Raw genomic sequence first — 23,831 nt, forward strand, 5'->3', positions numbered from 1 at the left:
AGTAACCCCCTCTCGGCACACACAAATAATTAGTAGCCTGCTCTCGGGAACCTGTGAGAACCTGCTGGATCCCACCTCTGCATAATCCCCACCCAAACATCTCTGGCCTGAACTTCACTAAAAGGACTCAGACTTAACTAAAAGGAACTCTCAGGAGTCAGGCCAGCCTTTTAGTTAACTCCTCCCTCCCCCTGGACACCACTGCCCCAGGAAAGACTGTGGAGGCTGCGCTGGGGGGGGGGGTGTGTGTGTGTGCACAATTTCAGTGCTTGCCCCAAGTACCGTTTTAGGTAGCTATACTCCTGTATAGCTGGTTGGTATATTCTGTGTTGGTGGACAGCGACTTTATAGCTTTCACGAAGCAGTTTCAGACATGAATAGTTTTGATAGATTCAAGGTCCTGCTGGATCCTCCTGTCCTATGTTGAGTCAACGTCATGGACTGAGAATGGGACCGTAGAGGCCCACACAGGTTGTCGTCTTCTTTGATTTCCGCCCCCCCCGGACTCAGATTTCCCCCCCTCCTTTTCCTTATTGTTCATTTTTTCTTCAGATCCACCCCAGAAGATCTGGATCGACGTGCCTCCTCAAGATGTGCAGTTCCGAGTCGGTGCCCAAGTCAAGCTAATTTGTTTTGCCAGTGGTGGAAATCCTTTGCCGCGCCTCGACTGGTTCAAGGTAGCTGAGCATCTCCCCTTCCTTTAGAATCCCTTCTGAATTTGACCGGGAAGCACAAAGCAGGGGGAGCAGTCCACCCCCCTCTTTTTCAATGCTGTGGTTTCAATCCAGATCCCCTTCTCTTTGAATTACGTACTGGGGAATCTGATCATATCCTCAGAGCACTGGCGTACTGCTAATGGGGACATGAGGTATCCCATGTCCCTGGGCACACCCCGTTTTGTCATGGGGGCATTGTCTGGGTCCCTGTGCCTGACCTCTCCTGTGGCAAGGTGACCCAGCTGGTGCCTGGCGGCTCCCCCCGGGCTTGGCTCCCGCCCCCCAGAGAGGCCAGGGAGGGCAGGAGCTGGTCTACCACCAGAGCAACCGAACCGTCCCCAAGCCCCGCCCTCTCCCAATCCCTGCTGGCTCCTGTAAGTGGGGCAAGGGAGGAGCATGGGGGGAGTCAGGTGGGGGTGGCAGCATGGGGAGCCGGTCATACCCCCAGGTGCCATTTCTGCCTCAGAGTCATGTGGTCTGATCCTGTGAGCAAACCTGAATGTCCGGTGCCTGTTCTCAGCAAGGGACTGTTGCTGGGAATTTGTTTGCAAAGAGGAAAGGAGCTCCCTGAAGTCAATATCTGCTGGGCAGCTGCTTTGAGACAACCAACACAATGAGACGGTTACTGAGTTTTGCCAAGAACTTGATGACCAGTTTATACGTTCTGTGGCTGATTTCACTGTCTGTTTAAACAACAGCCTGTCTGCTGAACAGAGCAGTGGCGAGTCAAAGATGGGAGGGAAGTAGAACCTCAGGGGGCCATGTGAGATTGTGCTTAAGAACACACAAACCTTTGGTCCATCAAGACTGGTATTGCCTGCTCAGACTGGCAGCTGCTCTCCAGGGTGTCAGGTAGAGAGGTCTTTCACATCGCCTCCTACCTGATCCTGAATTGGAGATGCCGAGGATTGAATCTCAGAACCTTCTGCATGCAGATGATCTACTCTACTCTGTCTCAGAAAAAGATGTTAGTAGAGCCAGTTGAGGCGCAGCAGTCGAGAAAGCTGTATGCTTCCTCATTAGAATATAGTCCTGAACGAATATCAGAATTATCATTCATTTTTACGTGGGGTGAGCCAGCTGGGAGTACAGGTGTGCAACTGAATTGGGTGCCAATGCTGTATAATGTGGTATAATTAAACAGAATGCCAACATTTATTTTTACTTTTAAACTTTCAAGTGGAGGGGAGGGGAGGGGGAAGAGCAGGGCTAGTTAGGCACCAGGACCCAGAGGCGGAGCAAGGGGGAAAAGCGGCCAGTGCACTGGTCCTTGCCCCCATCCCACCCCGCCCCAGAATGCCCCGCACCATTTTGAATGCCCCTGGAATGCCCCTGGAATGCACATGCCTGGTGCGTTGCACAACCCCCCGTCCCCTTGGAGCTACGCCTTTGTCAGGACCCAGGCAGAGCATTCTACAACAAAGAAGGTCCGGCATGTTGAGTTCTGTGGTGGAGGAATATATAATCCCACTAACATCTTTTTTTCTGAGACATGCAAACCTTTGGCACTCCAGATGTTATGGACTACAATTCCCATCAGCCCCTGCCAATTTGCCATGCTGGCAGGGGATGATGGGAATTGTAGTCCATAACATCTGGAGTGCCAAAAGTTCACCACTACTGGTCTATAGTGAGCCACAGAATCACCTCTAAGGAACAGGTGAAGCAGCCTGCCAACAGCCACCAGTGGGTCGGTGCATTATGCATGAATAGCCTGTTGGAAAACTGGCTCGCTGTCTGTGATTGGATGTGAGCTGAACAGGCGAGCGTTTTGAGTATCCCTGTTTGTGGTTATAGATAAAGGAAACAAGCTTTTCATCTCTCCAGCCCCACCCTTCTGTAATGAGATAATACGTTTTCGCATCCAAATAGAGAATTCAAATTAATTAGCTTTCCCAGAATTGTTCTTTAAACGATTCACCCCAGATACCTCAGATTAAAGATGGTTTGCAACCTTTAGTTTTTTGATAATACAAATGAATTAATTGTGAGTTCTGTTTTTTTGAACTATCACCAGGAAACCAGGCAGAAAACCTTCAGAGAGCTGCTGTCTTTTATTGAAAGAAGAAATAATTCTGTTTATTAGACAAGGCATTAGAAAATACAAACATGTGAAAATTAACTCTATCGTTACACTGAGAATAAGTGCCCAGAATACCAAATCTCCTAACGTTTCTCAACGATATTAGAATAAGGAAAAATTGAACCACACCAGATTTCATATTATTGTCTTAAATTTCTTTTAGGCATTTTTCTGTAATCCCAAACAACACATACAACCTGAAATCTCACATAATCTCTTCTGAGAGTTCACTTCAAAGAAATCTGATTTGCTTATGACATCCATGCAATCTTATCCATGCAATCTTATCTTATGCTAAATGTTGTCTAACTTAAACATGCGATCCTCATCTAGATAAATGACTGGTTCTTAGCTGTTGATTAGATAATCAAACAGGTGCATCTAAAATACATCTGATATGTGCTCATTTTTTTTTGGAGCAAGATTAGAAGGCCAAATTTAACTCTTAACCTCTATTAAAGGCAATAAATATAGTATTCCAGTAACTGTTTTAATTAGCTACCCTGTTTCCTCGAATATAAGACATCCCCTGAAAATAAGACGTGGTAGAAGTTTTGCTGAAGTGCGAAATATAAGGCATCCCCCGAAAGTAAGACGTAGCAAAGTTTTTGTTTGGAAGCATGCCCGACGAACAGAACACAGAAAAATAAGACATCCCCTGAAAATAAGACATAGTGCATCTTTGGGAGCAAAAATTAATATAAGACACTGTCTTATTTTCGGGGAAACACGGTATCAAAGATACCAGCAGAACCTTATGTTATCTGTAGAGCATAGGTGTCAAACTCGCGGCCCTCCAGATATTATGGACTATAGTTCCCAGCATGATGCTGGCAGGGGATGATGGGAACTGTAGTCCATAACATCTGGAGGGCCGCGAGTTTGACACCTGTGCTGTAGAGGAACCAGATATGAGCTCCCTTCTACATGAAAGCGTACGTGATTGGCAAAGAAAACTTGTGTCGAGATCAAAATCATGCCACCCTTCTGTTGATTTCCTAGTTCCAAGTCTATTTGGAGCAAGTGGCCGCTTCACTGTAGTCTCGATTGTTTTCCCAGGAGACCAAGCTGGTGAGAGATGGGATAGTGGTGCCTGCAGGTCTGTCAGGAAATATTGTTTCCAAGGAGTTGCTCCTGACCACGACTCCCAGCGATAACAAGGCCACCTACCGTTGCAACGCCTCCAGTCCCTCCAGGACCCAGCCTCCCCTCACTGCCCCTACTCGTCTGCACGTCCAATGTAAGTCTCAGCATGCAGAGACGCACACAAGTATGCTCCCTATGCTTGTGCGGGTTTGTACGACACTGCTGCGCATGGTGTCAGATGAATGGTCTGTTTAGCTCTGGGTTTAGCTCTGGGTTGCGTGTATTGGAGTGCCCAAGCTAATCTAGTTCCCCAGATAAGCCTCCACAGCTCAAGTGGCAGAGCAGGGAATCAAACCCAGTTCTCCAGATTAACCATTACACCATGCTGGCTCCTAGCTGTTAGCAGAGCCAAAACAGAGCTGGTAGCAGAGCCAAAACACAGATCTGAGCAGCCTTCCTGACCTCCCTTTCTTCCCACAGTCCCACCGCTGCAGGTAACAATCACTACGACAAGCAAAGAAGTCAGGTGTAACCAGACGGTGAAGCTTACCTGTCGGTCGGGCAGCAGCAACCCTCCTGCCAAACTCACGTGGCTCAAAGATGGAAAGAAGTAAGATGGGCAAACTCCCCAACCTCGCTGCCCCCCAAACCTCATCTTCGGTAGCTTCAGTTCTGTTTCTCAGTCCTTCTTCATAAACTCTTGCCTACCTTTGTCTGGGACAGCCTAAAAATATGAGTGCCAGATAGGGTGGCCAATCTCCAGGTGGCACCTAAAGATCTCCTGCTATTACAGTTGATCTCCACATGACCGAGTTCAATTCCTTTGGTGAAAATGGCAGCATTGGAGGGTGGACTCCAATGGTATTATACCCCACTAAAGTTCCTCTCCTCCCCAAACCTGGCCCTCCCCGGACTTTTCCTTCCCCCTGCAAATCTCCAGGTATTTCCTAACCTAGAGCTGGCAACGCTAGGTTAGATGGGGACGTCAGCCTTTTCCTCATTCCTTGCATTATTCTGATAGTTTGGGAGTGGCTAAAGGTCCGTTTCTAGGCCCAGCTTTCTATTTGAGAGCTCACAGGGTAGTGGGTGCAAGACAATGAGCACATTTCGCACATTTAGCTTTCCCACAAACTTGTTGGGTGACCTGAGGTGGAGATAAGACAGTATTTCATTCACAAACATACAATTAACTTGTTGGACTCACGACCACTGAATGTAGTGATGGCTGCTGTTATAGATGGCTTTAAAACGAGGCTGATAAACTTATGGAGGAGAGGTGAGTAACTCTGTCTGAGCCTCACCCTCCACTTGTGATATGACGGTGGCAGTGTTGGCCTACCTTATAGAATTATTGGAAGGAAAGCAACGTGAACATGGATGGTGAAATGCTTGAATAAATGCTGTGGAAATGCTAACACTCCGGCATACCAGGGGAAAATGGCGCCTGGAGACATCTGTTTTCTGGGTGCCCCCCATGCCTGGGGTGGGTCCCCGCCCCCTCACCCTTCCCCCTTCCTGCTGCAAGGTCCGAGCTGGCAGCTGGGAGGGGGTGATCTTGGGGGAATCTGGCAGCCGGGGGTAAGGTTTGAGGGGGTCCTCTGGCTTCTTTGGCCCCACCCATGTCAATAATGACATAGGCGAGGCCGAGGGCACCAGAAGATGACAAGGCAGCAGGAAGTCCTTACTGTCTTTCTGGTCATGTGTGTGGGGGGGTGATTTTGCACCCCCACGTGACCAGATCAGTAGCGCCCGGGGACAGAGGGTACCCCCTGTCCCTAGGCAAATACACCACTGCTAACACTAATAATACTGTTGCTGACCACGATAAGGTCTGTCTCTCAGGTTGAATGCAGTTGACCTTGGGCAGAAGAAGGCAGAGTATGGAGGCTTCTCCACTTCAGGCCAAGTGACTCTGGTGGCTTTCGTTGCAGAGCATGGGAAGAGGGTGGAATGCCACGCCTACAGCTCAGTTCTCTCTGAAGGCGTAAATGCCTTTTACCAGTTCAATATCCTATGTAAGTACTGAGGTTATCCGTAGGTGGGAGGGGTTGCAGTCATGAGCATCAAGAACCTGATTGATCTCTGTTTCTAACAAGCCAGTTGGTTAATTGGATTGACACTTTGGTTAATTATTGCCCTGGAACTTTAGTCAAGCTTGTTTTCCGGAAGATGTAAGAAAAGGAGAATTAATGGAGAGGTGCTCTCTAATTGCAATCTCAGCTCTTTGAAATACTCTTGGACATCCTTTGCTCTGTCTCAGAAAAAGATGCTAGTTATGGTCAGTTGAGGTGCAGTGGTCGAGAAAATTCCTGAATGAAAATTTCACATTAGAATATAGTCCTGAGTGAAAATTCCACCTTAGAATATAGTGCCAAACAAAAATTCTGCATTATAATATAGTCCCGAATGAAAATTCTGCATTAGAATATAGTCCTGAGTGAAAATTCCACCTTAGAATATAGTCCCGAATGAAAATTCTGCATTAGAATATAGTCCCAAACAAAAATTCCACATTAGAAAATAGTCCCGAATGAAAATTCCGCATTAGAATATAGTCCCAAACGAAAATTCTGCATTATAATATAGCCCCGAATGAAAATTCAGCATTAGAATATAGTCCCGAATGAAAATTCCGGATTAGAATATAGTCCCAAGTGAAAATTTCACATTAGAATATAGTCCTGAATGAAAATTCCGCATTAGAATATAGTCCCCAACGAAAATTCTGCATTACAATATAGTCCCGAATGAAAATTCCGCATTACAATATAGTCCCAAATGAAAATTCCGCATTACAATATAGTCCCAAATGAAAATTCCGCATTACAATATAGTCCCAAATGAAAATTCCACATTAGGTTATAGTCCCGAATGAAAATTCCGCATTGCAATATAGTCCCAAACGAAAATTCCACATTAGAAAATAGTCCCGAATGAAAATTCCACATTAGAAAATAGTCCCGAATGAAAATTCCGCATTACAATATAGTCCCAAACAAACATGAGAATTATCATTCATTTTTATGTGCTGTCTTTGTCAAAACCATTATTTTGTGCATTATTGAGCATGGCACTTTGACACAAGAGCATTTAGAATTCATTGAACAACTGTTACCAAACTTTCAAACTGATGGGGGTGGGGGGTGGGGAAGCAAGGCTAGGTAAACACTAGGAACTGGGTAGAGCCTTCTACAGCAAAGAAAGTGGACATGTTGAGTTCTTGGCGGAGGAATATACAACCCTACTAACATGTTTTTCTGTGACAGACTATAGCCTGGAAAATAACTTTGCTCACGCAGTGCATACTTAATTGATGGAACTCACTATCACTGGAGTTCATCAGCCTTGATAATTAAGGGGAACTTTGAGATTTTAGATATAGTAAACTTCTGAATGCTAGTTACAGAGTGTAGAAAGAAGAGGAGACTCGGACCTTTGTGTTCTCTGCCTGTGAGCTTTCTGGAGCCACTGGGCTACACAGCATAGGAAATGACATGGTGGACAAGATAGACTTCTACTCTTCTTAAGTAAAAGTCCTCTGGTTGTCATAGTTCCTCCAGAATTCTCTATCAACCAGCCTCACATAGTGCAAGCTGCAGAGTATGAAGTTATCCAGCTGCCTCTGATGGTCTCTGCCAGCCCTCCTGAGATCACCTACCGTTGGAGCTTCCTTGGAGAGGTACTTCTCACAGGTGAGTTCCACAAGATTGCTGGGACAAAAAAGCCTAAATGGAGGAGGTCCTTAAGACCGAACCTTGGTTAAGCTTGCATGGGCTGGGTTCAGGGGCTGGATAGCTGGGTTCATGGGCTGGATAGAATGTACACAATTATTCCATTTCTTAGGATAATAGTGTTAGCACTATTCTTGTCCATTGACTGAGTAACCACCAAAAGAGAGGTCCCTGCCCCAGTGAGCTTCCAGTCAAAAATTTGGCACAGGGAGAGTTCTGGAGGTGAAGGTAAAAGGGGGAAATAAGTATTTCACTTTAGTTATTTGTTTCACCTGGCCTTGAAATATTATTTTATTTCCGCCCTTTTGTTTTTAGTCTTTATTTGGACAATTGAAACTGCTCTTAATGATCATTATTGTTGCTTTGGTTGATGTCTATGCTTCTGGTTTTTATTGTTTTAATGCATATTGTGAGCTGCAGTGGAAATATTTTCTCAAGCAAGTGGGATATAAACTCATAAAATAAATGGATAAGTTAAAAAGAGAATCGGTGTGGTGCTAGTTTGCAGGACAGCCTATTGCCAATGGCGCCCTTGACAGCAAGGAAACTTTAATCATGGGAACGTGTGGGGCACATGACTTTTGCACTCATGACCTGTTCTGAAGATTAATTTGTTGCGATGGCTGCTGACATCAGTAACAAACACCAAGTTCTATTAAATCTTTTCTGTCTGCTTTAGAGGGTTCCCCACGGTATCACTTGCGGGACGGTGGATCTCTGGAGATCTCAAAAGTGATACGAACCGACTCCGGCCTGTACTCTGTTTACTGTGAGAACTCCGAAGGCCACAGCGAGACAGCCATCTTGCTGGACGTCCAGTGTGAGCCAACTCTTTTGTCTGTGTGGGCCAGGGAACTGATAAGCTTGGTTTGTCTTTCTCAACCCTAGCCAACTGTAGCGCGGCATATTCTGTTTTAGCTTTTTCTTGATGCTACAATCCCTAATCCCTGCAGGCTGGGTTATATTAAAAATTCTCCGTGCTGTTGGGGCGGATGTTGAATCAGGGTCTTCTTGTCAACTTTCCTAGCATTGTTCTCATGTGTTACAAACCTTCTCTTCCAAATAGATGCACCATCCATCCGCAGCATTGGAGACCCAACTACTGTGGATCTGGGGGGCACAGCTGAGATTGTGTGTCAAGCTGATGCCAATCCCACACCTGTGGGCATGTTCAAATGGAGATGGCTGGTAAGACTCTGGAATGCCCTGCCCCTGGAATGCCCGACCATGCCCCCGTCGTGCCCCGCCCCGCCCCGCCCCATTGGCGCTATGCCACAGTTTGAGTCCCACCACCATGGGAACCTGTTACTAAAATTTTTGGATCCCACCACTGGTTCCAAGATCACTTCAAGGACCTTGTCAACATAAGATGCCTGGTTCACTTCTTAGTCTGTTCCTTCTGGTGTTAGATGGTGAGTGCTTCCTTCAACAGCATTCCCTTGGCTGCTCATCACCTAGACTTCCATCTTGTCAATGGTTGCCTAACCTGTGTCCTTTGCTGACCTCTAGTGGCTGGAGGGAAAAGTGCTGCCATGCTTCCCACAGAAAGCATTGCAGACCACGTGTGAAGGAATGTTAGGTTGGTGGAGTGCTCAAGGCGCACAACACAGTACAGTCTCTATCCGATTCGTGTGTTCTGCTAAAAACCCCCGAAGATACAGAGCTTCTTAATCTTTGCAAAACTAATGAGTCCTTTTATTGTAAGGGTCTCAATTCTAGACAGGATACAGACAGGATTATAAGCGAGTCCAACCAGCTAGGATGAACTTCCTGTTAAGATGGCAGGGTAATCAGAAGTAACTCTGAGCTGCTCCTGTCTCTTCTTTATATCGTGCTTTGATTTGGACCTGTTTTGTTTGCTATTGTGGCTATTCGTTCTTGCTTTAGTATTTTACTCATGTCATTATTTCTTCCAATAAGCGGGCTTGTGACTTCTAAATGATGAACTGTAAAGGAAAAGAAATGATGATAGTTGCCAGACCTTTTGGCCTCACAGTGCCAAGATGGAGAAGAGTAGAGAGAGAAGGCATCAGCTGGAGGGAAGGACGATTCTTGAGAGTAGCAATCTACACATCAAAGCAGAGCAGTAGAAAGGAAGGATGTTCAGAGTCCTGACCTCTCTGACCTCTCCGAGAGCCAGTGTGGTGTAGTGGTTAAAAGCAGGTGGATTCTGATCTGGAGAACTGGGTTTGATCCCCCCCACTCCTCCCCATGAGCGGCAGAGTCTTATCTGATGAACCAGATTTTGTTCCCCCAATCCTGCATCCCTGCTGGGTGACCTTGGGCTAGTCACAGTTCTTTCAGGACTCTCTCCGCCCCACCTACCTCACAAGGTGTCTGTGGTGGGGAGAGGAAAGGAGAGGAGTTTGTAAGACCCTTCGAGTCTTCTTACAGGAGAGAAAAGTGTGTGTGTGTGTGTGTGTGTGTGTGGGGGGGGTAAATTCAAACTCTTCTTCTTCTCTCTGTAGTCCCCTTCCTCTGAAGTCTGTGGCTAAGAGACAATACGAAGTCCTTCACTTCCAGTAACATGAAGCTCTGCCTCTGATCTTTATTGTTGCTATGTTTTACTCTCAACCTTTCTTCAAAAAACCCACAGTGACATGAAGGATTCTCCACTTCTCATTGTATCCTCACGAAAAACTCTATTGAGCAGGTTCCATGGAGACATTTGATCTGATATCACCCAGGAGCTTCCTGTCTGAGCCGGGTTCCTAGCCTTGGTTTCCCCACCCTGACCACTCACTGCATCACACTGGCACTGATCTATTCCAACCTCTGCCCCTTGCCCAGGGTGAGCTGGAGCGTAGCCTGGAAGAGATGGGCATCGAACTGCTGTCCGAAGGGCTGGTGGGGCGGCTGCATATCCAGGAGGCAAAGAGAGCTCACGCTGGACTCTATGAGTGCCAAGTAGACAACGGCATTTCCCCTGCAGCACGGAGCAGCGCCCGCTTGGTTGTACAATGTAAGTGCCCTGCTAACATACCACTTGATATATCCTCCCCAATGTTGGGGGATGGGATTTCTGTCTGGTGTGACTTTGCTGTGTGAAACTATTTTGCTGCTGCTCTCAGTCTCCGCTTATCTCTCCTGCTCTTAGTGAAGGCCAAATATTGGTTCTTAGTAGTACCGCTGAGAAACTGTATGGGAGCGGGGAAAGGGCTGTCTGGGTGATTATGATCAAGACAGCTCGGCTGAGCAAGCCAGAGGCGTCTTGGACCGTGTACAGGATTTATCTGACCTACAATAAAGAAATCATTGTTCATCACAACTGTTTCAGTTGTTTGGTTCAAGGAGATTCTGACACCCAACAGGTGCATTCTAAAGCCTTGTCTTCCAGCTCTGTAATCACCCAACATCCAACTGATATTCCTTTTCCTCGGATGGGGCTTCCATCGTGTGAGCTGAAAGTCCTCTCCAGCTTCATCCATGCAAAAGGCCATAGCACCTGCTCTGCAGCTGGGAAGCCCTTTGAGGACCTCTCCACACTCCATGCATAAGCATCTTTTGGTCTTGTCAGAAGCTTGGGTGCGGGACCCCAGCTAAGGTCAGGCCGTACCGCATCGCTCTGCTGAAATCTGAGAATCCTGCCATGGTTTCATCATTTATGAATGTGGAGCTGAAATTCTGGCAGCTCTCCCACAATTTGCCGGGCTTGTTGGTTAGTCTGCCTCCTAGTTCTGCTTGCATGACAGCCGTAGAAGTTCTGATGATGTTGACTTTTTTTGTTCTGTTTTCATCTTCCTGTTTCACTTCCCCCCAGTTCCGCCAGAGATCATGAAGAGCCCTGGACAGAGAAAAGTGGGGGCTTCAGGAGATGGAATAAGTGATGCCTGTCTCCTGTGCCATGCCCAAGGTGTTCCCCCAGTGGAATTCAGTTGGGCAAAGAAAGGGGTTGCCCTTGATCTTCAGAACTCCAGGTGAAAGTTCTTGTCTGAAGATATACCTGAACGGAGAGGCTTAGCTGCACCCATATGTCCCAACTATCTGCCAGTTGACAAGCCAGCATGGTGTAGTGATAAAGAGCAGGTGGACTCTAATCTGGAGAACTGGGGTTGTTTCCCCACTCCTACATTCCTGCTGGGTGACCTGGGACAGTCCTCTCAGAACTCTCTCAGCCCCAACTACCTCACAAGGTGTCTGTTGTGGGGAGAAGAAGAGAAAGGAGTATGCAAGCCACCTTGAGTCTCCTTACAGGAGAGAAAGGTGGGTTACAAATTCAAGCTCCTCCTCCTCCTCCTCCTCCTCCTCCTCCTCCTGCTGCTGCTGCTGCTGCTGCTGCTGCTGCTGCTGCTGCTTCTTCTTCTTCTTCTTCTTCTTCTTCTTCTTCTTCTTCTTCTTCTTCTTCTTCTTCTTCTTCTTCTTCTTCTTCTTCTTCTTCTTCTTCTTCTTCTTCTTCTTCTTCTTCTTCTTCTTCTTCTTCTTCTTCTTCTTCTTCTTCTTCTTCTTCTTCTTCTTCTTCTTCAACTGCAGGAGGCATGCATCCATTTAATTTTTGATGGTTTGAAATGCCAAACTTTGGTTTTATTTTAGGGAAACCAAAGCAAAAGAACTTGGCAGCAGTGGTGGGGAATCCAGCTATTAGGAGCAGCAGTGGTGTAGGAGGTTAAGAGCTCGTGTATCTAATCTGGGGAACCAGGTTTGATTCCCAGTTCTGCCGCCTGAGCTGTGGAGGCTTATATGGGGAATTCACATTAGCCTGTGCACTCCCACACATGCCAGCTGGGTGACCTTGGGCTAGTCACAGCTTCTTGGAGCTCTCTCAGCCCCACCTACCTCACAGGGTGTTTGTTGTGAGGGGGGAAGGGCAAGGAGATTATATACCCCTTTGAGTCTCCTGCAGGAGAGAAAGGGGGGGATATAAATCCAAACTCCTCTTCTTCTTCTATTCTATTTTTCAGATTTTATTTGGGTTATGGTCCAAGCCAATTAGATTTGGGTATCTGGTCTGGCGTGCATCTGAATCCCGATCAATTGTGGTTGAGACGGAGAGACTTGTATATAATTCACATCACCACCTTTTCAAAACAGAATGGGGGTGTCAGATGAGAATTAGGTATAGATGCATCTAATGAATGCATCTCATTTATTATAACTAAATGTCAGCCGTCACCTACAAATTGGATGAAGGATGTATCAACCAGAAAAGGAGCTTGAACACTAAATTGCACATTCATAATGTGTTTTTAATTTGTAATGTTTAATTAGAGCGGATGGCACTTTTAACCCGTAAAACACCCTTTCTCCTGTTTGCTGCTTCTAGGGCTTTTCATAGCAGAATAACATGTTCTGAGGGTAGGGTTGCTGATACTGTGTTTCTCCTCCAATGTTTGTTTAGAATTCATAGGGAGAATAATTGGGCGAATGTGCTTATCTCCTCCCTGCCTTCCAGTTCTCCTTTGCAAATGCCCCACTTCAGGGATTCAAATGCCTACTTAGCTATGAAATTCAGTGGGTGACTTTGTGCCAATCACTCTCTCTCATCCTTAGTTACATTACGGGGTTACTGTGAAGATAAAAAGGGGTGAAGGAACCCTACATACCTGAGACCTCTTCACAAGCAGTGGGAATAACAATGTGATGAATAGCATGGCCCAGTATTTACATTTTTTTAATTTTCTCCCAAGCTGTTTAAAATCTTTCAATATCTCTGGATGGTTTAAGGAGCAGAGTTCTAATCTGATCTGTCTTGTCCCAGATTAGCCTGGGTTGGGGGTCTCCATCTTGCGACAAAGTCCTAATTAATAAAAAAGGCAATTTATGCATGCACTGCTTACCCCATGACTTTTTGCTTCACAGTAGGGTTTTCCTGCGGGGTTTTTGTTTACACAGGGATTTTCCCGCTGCCAAGTGCCCCTGGTTGACTTGGTCTGCCATTTTGCCCATTCTCTGCTTCCTCATTCTTCCTGTGCAGCCTTCTGCCATCTTTCCCCCCTGTTTTCTTTGGCCTAGCGTTAGTTTGCTAGATTGTGTTGATTTCTTGTGTCGATTTCTTGTCAACTAAGTCTGTAGCTTCAGAATGAAAAAAAAAAAAGGAAGCCCTCTCTCTGAAAAGGTGGCTCAAAGAGAGGAAGGAATTGCTGTGGTGTGGGCGGGGGAAGGCAGTGAGGAGCGAGAAAACCTGAGGAAAACCAAATGCATGCTGAACTCCTTCACTTTTCCTGCAAAGGCTACCAATCTTGATCCTCCTTGATCTCAGATTGCAAATGCCTTAGCAGACCAGGTGCTCAGGAGCAGCAGCAGCATTGCTTTCACCTCCTGCACGTGAGCTCCCAAAGGCACCTGGTGGGCCACTGCGAGTAGCAGAGTGCTGGACTAAATGGACTCTGGTCTGATCCAGCAGGCTAGTTCTTATGTTCTTATGTTCTTAAAGGGAGAGGAAAAGTTGCCATTTAACAGGCTTTTGAAATCATGGGGATTCTCTGATCTGAAAGCGGGGTGGTTGCCAAAGAGGGGGAAACATGTGCGTAACTTAGAATCAAACCTGAAGGGAATGTATGCTCAATGCATGTTATTTAGAAGTGCAGTGGACCCCACATGACTGTTCCTTAGGAACAGCTAGAATTGTAACAATTATGTGTGTGCGTAAAGTGCCGTCAAGTCGCAGCCGACTTATGGCAACCCCAGCAAGAGGCTTTCTAGGCAAGTGGCTAAGCAGAGGTGGTTTGTTGCCACCTTCCTCTGTAGAGTCTTCCTTGGAGGTTTCCCTTTAAAGTACTGAACCTTGCTCAGCTTCCGAGATCTGATGATATTGGGCTGCACCATGCTGTCTTCCCTTCCTTGAAGCAAGTATGAGGTTAACAAATAATCACTGCAAGTTCTTTTAGAAAGCCAAGTAAGTGGGGCTAGGGGAGCAACATTCTGGGATCTCTGGTAATCCTGGGGCCCCACAGAGCTGGGCAAGTCTTTGAAACCTCCTTTTCATATGATCCCTCTGGTGTGAAGGTAGGGTTGCGAGGTTTCCTGCTCAATCCAGTTCATTGTCCACCATAGAGTGTTCTAGGAGTTTTTCCAGAGTCCTAGAGCTTCCCATAATTCCACTTCCAGTTTTCACCAGAAGTGATGTCAGCGAGCCAGCATGATGTTTATGTGCCTGCCCCTACCCCCTAAATGCTCCTGGGGGTTGTTGGTTGTGGCCTGACATGGCTAGAGGAGGGATCTCAAAGGGCCATCTTTGTTTGTAGGACTGCGATGGCTCTCTACGACCCATCTCCCAAAGTAGACTTTTGAATCTTACTGTGAATCCTCTATCTCCACCCCTTGACCCATGCAGGTTTTTTTTATGGGAAGGCAGGACCAGTGGCGTACTGCCCATTGGGCAAAATGGGGAGTTGCCCAAGGCACAGAAATTTCCAGTCACGTGGGGGTGCCTGATTTCTAAGTGTGGCTAAGCCCCGCCCACTCTGTACAGTGGCCCACAAGCCACCAGAGGCAGAGCAGGAGGACAGGGAGCTCCACCTCCAGTGAACTTGGGTTGCTGGGGCCGTCTGGAAAGGGTAAGTGCCACGGCTGGGCTGCTCCGCCCATGGGGGCATCAAACTCAGGTTTTGCCCAGGGCATCAGTTTGCCTAAGTACGCCACTGGGCAGGACACACACACTCACATGCTTGAAGGACCTTGAAATCAGATTGTGGGGAAAAATAACCACCAGGATCCCATTTTTCCGGCAGAATCTCCTGATTTACTCTTTGGTGCCTCTCACTCAGGTACACGGTTCTCACGGAACACAAAGCATCTGTGCACACCAGCATTTTAACCATCATCAATGTGAGCTCTGTTCACGACTACGGCCTCTTCACCTGCACAGCCAGCAATGTGATGGGCACTGATGCATTTGACATCCAGCTGCTTAGCATCGGTAAGTCACCAGCGGGACCTGGACTGGGGATTCAACTGGTGCAGCACTGGAGGGGTGAAGAGTAGCCATTCCATTTAATGATGATTGACATTTGACTCCTCTTTTCTTCCACAGGCCGCCCTGACCCCCCAACAGGGCTAAAGGTCGTTGCTGTGGCCCACAACTGGCTGGCTTTGGAATGGACCCCTGGCTTTGATGGAGGACTTAAGCAAAGCTTTCATGTGAGGTGGGCGTCATCAGATAAAAGGCGCCTCCTTGGTACAAACGTTAACTGGACACAGACCAGTTTAACTGACATGACCATGGAGCTCTGGGAACTGGTTTGGTGGGAGCAGTTGGAATTCCCCGCTCCAAGATAGGAAGCTGCAAGATAACATATTGATAGTATTTATTTGACTCTTTATTACCGCTCTTTCTGCGAACGGGTTCAAAGCAGTGAACAGCCATAGATGTACAATTAAAACGATGTATTAAAAAAATTTCTAAAATGGCAACCTTATAAATACATTTCGACACAAAGACACCAAACAAGAAACAACACAAGCAAGAAAAGCTTAAAGTTGAAAACTGAAAAAAATTGAAAACCTGAAAAGGACTGGAAAAGGAGAGGCCAACGTGAGATGGAAAATACTGTCACTGCTCTCAACCGTAGGCCAGGCAGAACAGCTCAGCCTTTCAGGCCCTGTGGAACTGAGCTAGGTCCTACAGCAGTGGTTCCCAAACTTATTTGGCCTACCGCCCCCTTTCCAGAAAAAAATATTACTTAGCGCCCCCTGGAAATTAATTCCTCCAGCTCTGGCTTTCTTCAGCTGAGGTCCTGACACAGTTCAATAAAGCTCTTGAACCTTTCCTGAGTCTCAGTTATTGACTGGAGTAACAGACCCTTACATTTGGTTCTCCACCTGGAACCAATGCAGAAAAGTTATCAGGATCCGTGACGGATAAAAGTAGTCCAGGGCAGTTAGAAAAATCAGTTTAAGCCTGCCATTCCTCCAGTCGGTGTATGTACACCAGGGTGTAGTATACACCTACCCTGTAAAAATGGTGGATTCTTCCAGTCAGAGCAGGGAATCTCCCATTGCCAGTTTCCATTGCCACTGCTGCTCCAAAACCTTGCAGTGTCATATGTACCATCACGTCACTTCTGGCGACAACCTGACAGAGGGTAGCTCTAGGAATCTCTACAAACTCTATGGTTTAACAGCCTGGCAACCCGAAATCAGTTTAGCACAGTCAGTAATGCTGAATGTACTTCAAATCTGTTCAGCGCTATGCTCAAAGTGCTCTGCACCCCTCACATCTAATTGTAACCTTCACGTAAAACCTGTCAAGTAGGTCAATATAATTATTCCCACATTGCAGATGGAGAAGTGAAGCCATGGCAGAAAGACCCCAGGCAGCGTAGTGTGTTTACAACTCAAGAGAGATTTGAATTGGGACTTCTTGATTTTTGGCATAAACTTCTTTCCTGGAGTCTTGATGATAATTCACCGTGGTGTAGTGGCTGAGACTTGAGAGCATGGTGTAGCAGTTAAGAGTGGTGGACTGTAATCTGGAAAGCTGGGTTTGGTTCCCCACTCCTACACAAGAGTGGCAGACTCTCATCCGATGAACCAGATTCTTTTCCCCAATCCCACGCATGAAGCCTGCTAGGTGATTGTGGGTCAGTCACCATCCCCTCTGAACTCTCTCGGCCTCACCTATTTCACAAGGTGTCTGTTGTGGGGAGAAACAGGGAAGGAGGTTGTAAGCCGCTTTGAGTCTCGTTGTGATTTAGAAAAGCAGGATATACATCCAACTCTTCTTCTAATTTGGAAAAGCAGGGTATAAATCCAACTCTTCTTCTCATTTACTTTTACCATTCTTTTGTTTACATCTACATTACCCTCCTAAGGAGGAGTCCGGCCGTTCCCTCCTTTTGGGGAGGCTTTTTAATAAATTGGGTTATGGGACGCCTGTTATTATTGTATTGACCGCTGTTTTAATGATTTTAATGGATTTTAGTACATGTAATAATTGTTTATTTTGTTATAAACTGGATATATGTTGATGTTGTTGTACACCGCCCAGAGCCCCTTGGGGATGGGGCGGTCTACAAATCTAAACAATAAATAAATAAATAAATAAAATAAATAATTAGATGTGTGCAATTGAGGGATAGACCTTGAACGTTCCTTCCCAATAATTCCACCTTCCCTCTTGTCTTCGTTCAGGTATCACCAGCCAGGTACTCCCAGCTTTCTGGAGGTAGACGTCTTCCCACCACAATCACCCACGTTCACCTTGACGGGACTCCATCCAAACACTCCCTACAACATCTCCATCCACGCACGCAATGCTCTTGGCGAAAGTGACTTTACTGATGGTATGAGTCTCATTGTTACCACCACAGGTAAGGAACGTCTCACTGTATAAACAAAAGCTTAGGAGTGCTAAGGCAGCTTAGGATTTTAGAAGGGGAATCCTCACAGAGAATCAGGTATACAAAGTGTGATTTTACTTCCTTAAGAGGCACCCTGTGGTTTGAATTGTAAAGATTTGTACCTTGCTTGCTACTTGAGTGATTTGTGCTCAAATGATTTGTGAACTGCCTTGAGCAGTGGCGTAGTGCCCATGGGAAGAGGGGGGCGACACCCCAGGCGGAGCAGCGGCAGAGGTGTGGATGGGCCATTGAGGGGGCGTGGAAAGGGCGTGGCGTTCAGGGGTGTGGTGGGGTCGGGTGACGCAGCGGCAGGGGCGCAGGGCGTGCGTGTTCGCCCTGGGCACAGTTTCCCCTCACTCCGCCTCTGGCCTTGAACCACAAGGATAGGTGGGATATTTATATGTGTGTGTGTATTATATACATGTATGTTTATATCCTATATTTAAGAAAGAAAATAAAGAAGGGGTTCTTGTTTAAACAGAATGTTAACCCCTTCTGACTGCTCAGCAACCCTTGGCCTCCTAGCCAATGTCTGGTGCCAAAGGATTTTTACGCAGATATCTTTGGTCCCTGGGCAACTGTGATTTGAGCAGAGCATTCCCTAACAGCTACCATGGGGACTGACCTCCTTCCCCTTCCTTGACAGAAGTGTTCATGAAAGATGTTTGATTAGAGCAAAGGTGCCACAACTACCCTCCCTGCCCAAAGACACCTTTCCCAAGCCCTTCAAAATAGCTCCAGGCCACATAATTTTGTACCAGTAGTGCCCCTCCCAGTAACCATTAGTTTTTTTTGCCCAGGAGGTGGGATAGTTTCATATGAGTTAGTGTGTTGGTCTGTAATAGAAGAGCAAGATTCAAATCCAATAGCCCCTTAACAATATTTCCAGGGTATGCGCTTCTGAGGCCCCTTCCGCACATCCAGAACAATGCACTTTCAATCCACTTTCAATGCACTTTGGAAGCTGGATTTTACTGTGCGGAATAGCAAAATCCACTTCCAAACAATTGTAAAAGTGGATTGAATGTGCATTATTCTGGACGTGCGGAAGAGGCCTGAGAAACTCCCTTTTTCGAAGGGTGGAAGTTCCCCGCAGCTTCTTTGGATAATGGTTGAACCTCACTCAACTTTCAAGGGGAGAGAGAAAGAGAGATGCACAACCTTCCTTGGCCCTTGGACTTCTGGCCAGTTGCAGAGGCTGGAGCATCATCCTCTGGATTAGGTTCGGCCTACTTTGCAGACGAACTGGGCCACAACACTTCTTTCAAGTAGGGTTGCCAGCTTCGGGTTGGAAAATACCTGGATATTTGTGTGTGTGTGTGTGTGTGTGGGGGGGGGTGATGGAGCCTGGAGAGGGTGGGGTTTGGGGGAGGGGAATGTTTTCAATGAGGTATAATGCCACAAAGTCCAAAGCCACCATTTCCTCCAGGTTAACTGATCTGTTTTGCCTAGAGCTCAGTCGTAATTCCAGGAGATCTCCTGCCACCTTGTAGAAGTTGGTAACCATAGTTTCAAGGAATATGTTGCTGAAAGACTCTAGACAATTCATGCAGCAGATGTTGGCAGAGATCTCTGTATTTTCTATTGCCTTTCCTGGGAAAATTAGGAGGTTGTCTCCATGTATAACCTGGCTTTGATAAGCAAGACTATCTTCTGCCTTGTGCTTTGTCTGATGATGCTAGAATTTGATTACTATCCAGTCCTTATTCAACAAATTTCCTTCCAGAGTTCGAGAAGAAGCCGTTGGACATAACGCCCCAAACTCCACCCATTCATGGACCAGGTATCATAGCTAATAAACTGGCTTTGTTATCTGTAGTGGGAGGTGTGGGGAGGTGTGGGTGGGGACCCAAGCTCCCTGGGATGACTCCTTTTCTGGACAGTGGTTGTGACTGGACTCTTCTTCTGGAGCAATGATGGTCTTCCAAGAAGAAGTAGGGAAAGAGCATGCATTTTGGCTGTGATGTTCCCAGTGGCGTATCTAAAGTAGGGTACGTATGGCACATATCCTGGGCACCACTTGAAGGGCGGGTGCCACCCCTGCCTGCCCACTCAATGCAACTGCGCCCTTGGTATGTGTCCTTGCATGCTGAGTTTTGCTGTATCTGTCCGAAAGGCGTGAGCCTTAAAGCCCACATGCGGGTGCTGTGGCTTGTGAGAGGGAGGGGTGAGCTATCGTTTGCCTGGCCCCCAGCTAAGCCCCTCCTGCTGCTCTCAGTAAAAAGCCAGCCATGATACTTCAGCCCTCCACTTCGCCGTTCTCTGTGTGGTTGTGTGTTTAGGCTCCCTTCTCAAGTTCTCCTTTCTGAGTGTGCATGGAGCTCGTGTGCTGAGGAGAAAGGGCAAAACAGGCGACTAGGGAGCACAAGGCAGTCTTCCTCCCCAGTGGACTTTTCCTGAGGGCAGCTGCTGCCCTCTACTTTTCTCAAGCTGGCAGCTGCCTGTCAGGCTGGTCACCGGTGAGTGTCAGAATGTCTGATTTACTGGCTCTTGGGGGAATCTACCCTGTGGTTGCCACACACATATGCAAGCAAGGGCTCGGGGTTGGCAGCTGCTGCCTCATTGGGCATGAAATGCATGTTTCTGGATCTGGCCAAATCTCCCAGCAAGAAAGGTGAATGGCCGAGGAGTGAGCAGGAAGAGGGCCGGCCTGTTGGGGCCAGATGCCCCAGCCGCTGCTTGCCCAGTGTTCTGTTCCCCAAGTAAAACAGCCTTAGGTGCCCTGTACTCGGCCAGAACAGAGTGGGAGACTCACTAGCAAGGTGTAACAGTTAAAAAAAAAGGTTTATTGCTAGAAGAATTGAGACCTTAACTCCTCCCAGGATCTGACTAAAATAAAGTACTTTCTTGGCTGGAACAACTTGAAGCTTGAGACTTTTATCCCTTCCTGACTCTTTCCACTTTGTCTGGTCTTCCTCTTGGTTCTTTCAGCGTCTTTTATCTGGATTCTACTTTCTTGTAACACTTTAGACTTAATGCTCTCTGTACATTTTAGACTATACACCATAGACGTAAGAGTTATTGCAGCCTTCCAAATCCACTGGCACCTTAGACTACATTAAATAAACAGGGGCACTACTGGGTAATGAAAGGAAGACTGCCTCTAGGGCAGTGGTGGTGAACCTTTGGCACTTCAGATGTTATGGACTACAATTCACATCAGCCCCTGCCACCATGGCCAATTAGGGCTGATGGGAATTGTAGTCCATAACATCTGGAGTGCCAAAGGTTCGCCACCACGGCTCTAGGGGGATTTCTTCAAGGGACAGGGTCTAACTAAAGTTCCCTTCCTTAGAACACCTTTCAAAAGAACTAAATCCATAGTAGCCATAGGGACAACTGAAACTTAATAAAGAAAATGATAAGAGCTTCTCTGGGGGCATGACACCCAGCATGCTGCAGAAGGTAAGGCTGGTCCTGGCGCTATGGGCTTATGTTTTCTTAGAGGAGCCAGCCAGCAGAGCGGGAATCCCCACGAGCAGCTGTCCCCCTACTCTGATTTTAACTTGGAATTGGCGCCCTCCAGCAGGGGCATATGTACAGAAAAGAGCAGATGGGGGTGCAATGTCAGTGCTTGCCGTAGGTGCTATTTTCTGTATGTACGCCCCTGGATGGTCCCCCTGGTCAAGGCTGCATTGCCATTGGTCTGCCATAATCTCCTATGCAGTGGAGGACATGCATAGCCTCAGGGGAGGTGTGGCAACAGAGTATTGGGGTAAAATGGCACCTAGGGACAACACCTGCTCCAGATGCCCCCTGCGCTTGGGGACGAGGCTCAGGGGTGGTTTGGACGGGCACTGCAGCGGCAGGCAGGCTCCACCTCTGAGCCACCCCCCTGCCTCCTTGTAGGCTGCCTCCTGCCCTCCCCAGACCCTGGGGAAGGCAGAAGCCAGCCTGCAGGGAGGTGTGGGAGGAGGGCAGGGTGTCACCCTGGCACCATCCTGCTCCTCCACCTATCTGCATCCTTTGCTCTTCCACACTGACTGAACAGGGATACTTCATTCTCCCTGACCTGCTGCAGATCCTCTTTAGGGTTCCCTAGGGTTGGCCGGTCTCCCCTGGCCACTAGTGGAGCCCCCCCATCCCCTGGTTTGTTCTCCCTTCTTCTCCTTCACCAACCAGAAATGTCCTGAGGCCCTGGCTGAGCTACATCTTGCCTCCTGGGTTGGTCTCTTTCCCAGCGAGGGCTTGGTTATATGACTGGCTCCACTTCAGTGGCGTACCTAGGCAAACTGGAACCCTGGGCAAAACCTGAGTTTGATGCCCCCCATGGGCGGCCACCCTCTCCCACTGTGACTAAACAATGATTTTTTCCACCAGGTCTGAAGTTTGGTTCAGGGGGTCCAAAGTTATGGACCCTCAAAGGTGTAGCCCCATCTCCTATTAGCTCCCATTGGAAACAATGGGGGATGGGGACACTCCCTTTGGGAGTCCATAACTTTGGACTCCCTAAACCAAACCTCACCAAACCTGGGTGATATCATCAGGAGAGTCTCCCAAAAAATCCCTGAAATTTTGGTGGTGCTAGCCTATAAACTGAGCCCTTTGCAGGCCACAAATGGAAAAACACTGAAAATACAAAAAAATCCCACAAACGAACCTGCAGTTTTTGCGCCCCCCACAAGGGGGGCGCAAAACCCAGAGTTTGCAGCTCCATCCTGCTTGTTCTGGGTACGTTCCAAGGTTGGGAAATTTCTGGAGGGCTGGGGTTGGAGCTTAGGGAGGGCTGGGTTTAGGCAAGGGGGCGGAACTTGAAAGGAGTATATTGCTGTAGAGTCCATTCTCCAAATTTCTCCAAGTTTCTCCAGAGAGACTGAATTATGTACTCTGGAAACCAATCATTGAAGGAGATCCGCCTGGAGGCTGGCAAACCTGGGGTGTCCTGGTCTGGCTACTGCAGCTGCCAGCTTTGTTGGGTTTGACTCAGCCAAAGGAAGTTAGCCCTGCAAATAGAAGGCAGGTTCCCTTCACCAGACATTAACTCCCGGACTACTGGCCAGTTGTAGAATAAGGAGGAGGAGGAGGAGGAGGAGGAGGAGGAGGAGGGGGGTGGGGGGGGGGGGGGGTGCGGGGGGGGGGGGGGGGGGGGGGGGGGGGGTGGGGGGGGGGGGGGGTGGGGGGGGGGGGTGGGGGCGGGGGGGGGGGGGGGGGGTCGAGGGGGGGGGGGGCCCCGTCCCGGGGGGGGGTGGGGGGGGGGCCTGGCCGGGGGTGGGGGGGGGGGGGGGTGGGGGGGGGGGGGGGTGGGGGGGGGGGGGGGTGGGGGGGGGGGGGGGTGGGGGGGGGGGGGGGTGGGGGGGGGGGGGGGTGGGGGGGGGGGGGGGTGGGGGGGGGGGGGGGTGGGGGGGGGGGGGGGTGGGGGGGGGGGGGGGTGGGGGGGGGGGGGGGTGGGGGGGGGGGGGGGTGGGGGGGGGGGGGGGTGGGGGGGGGGGGGGGTGGGGGGGGGGGGGGGTGGGGGGGGGGGGGGGTGGGGGGGGGGGGGGGTGGGGGGGGGGGGGGGTGGGGGGGGGGGGGGGTGGGGGGGGGGGGGGGTGGGGGGGGGGGGGGGTGGGGGGGGGGGGGGGTGGGGGGGGGGGGGGGTGGGGGGGGGGGGGGGTGGGGGGGGGGGGGGGTGGGGGGGGGGGGGGGTGGGGGGGGGGGGGGGTGGGGGGGGGGGGGGGTGGGGGGGGGGGGGGGTGGGGGGGGGGGGGGGTGGGGGGGGGGGGGGGTGGGGGGGGGGGGGGGTGGGGGGGGGGGGGGGTGGGGGGGGGGGGGGGTGGGGGGGGGGGGGGGTGGGGGGGGGGGGGGGTGGGGGGGGGGGGGGGTGGGGGGGGGGGGGGGTGGGGGGGGGGGGGGGTGGGGGGGGGGGGGGGTGGGGGGGGGGGGGGGTGGGGGGGGGGGGGGGTGGGGGGGGGGGGGGGTGGGGGGGGGGGGGGGTGGGGGGGGGGGGGGGTGGGGGGGG

General features: G+C 49.1%; 1 protein-coding gene across 1 annotated transcript in view; it reads left to right on the forward strand.

Annotated features, from left to right (window-relative positions):
* The window catches only part of NPHS1 (NPHS1 adhesion molecule, nephrin), a 58,578-nt gene that overhangs the window by 26,800 nt on the left and 7,947 nt on the right, over window positions 1-23,831 (forward strand). The window contains exons 12-24 of the mRNA XM_048501640.1: window positions 553-677; window positions 3,859-4,039; window positions 4,366-4,495; window positions 5,728-5,900; window positions 7,437-7,577; window positions 8,296-8,436; window positions 8,683-8,804; window positions 10,407-10,578; window positions 11,377-11,533; window positions 15,320-15,471; window positions 15,586-15,697; window positions 17,685-17,863; window positions 19,620-19,728. Of these exons, the coding sequence (XP_048357597.1) occupies window positions 553-677; window positions 3,859-4,039; window positions 4,366-4,495; window positions 5,728-5,900; window positions 7,437-7,577; window positions 8,296-8,436; window positions 8,683-8,804; window positions 10,407-10,578; window positions 11,377-11,533; window positions 15,320-15,471; window positions 15,586-15,697; window positions 17,685-17,863; window positions 19,620-19,728 (1,894 nt within the window). The remainder of the gene's footprint in view (window positions 1-552; window positions 678-3,858; window positions 4,040-4,365; window positions 4,496-5,727; window positions 5,901-7,436; window positions 7,578-8,295; window positions 8,437-8,682; window positions 8,805-10,406; window positions 10,579-11,376; window positions 11,534-15,319; window positions 15,472-15,585; window positions 15,698-17,684; window positions 17,864-19,619; window positions 19,729-23,831) is intronic.

The sequence above is a fragment of the Sphaerodactylus townsendi genome, linkage group LG06, assembly GCF_021028975.2.
Source record: "Sphaerodactylus townsendi isolate TG3544 linkage group LG06, MPM_Stown_v2.3, whole genome shotgun sequence".
Classification (NCBI taxonomy): Eukaryota; Metazoa; Chordata; class Lepidosauria; order Squamata; family Sphaerodactylidae; genus Sphaerodactylus; species Sphaerodactylus townsendi.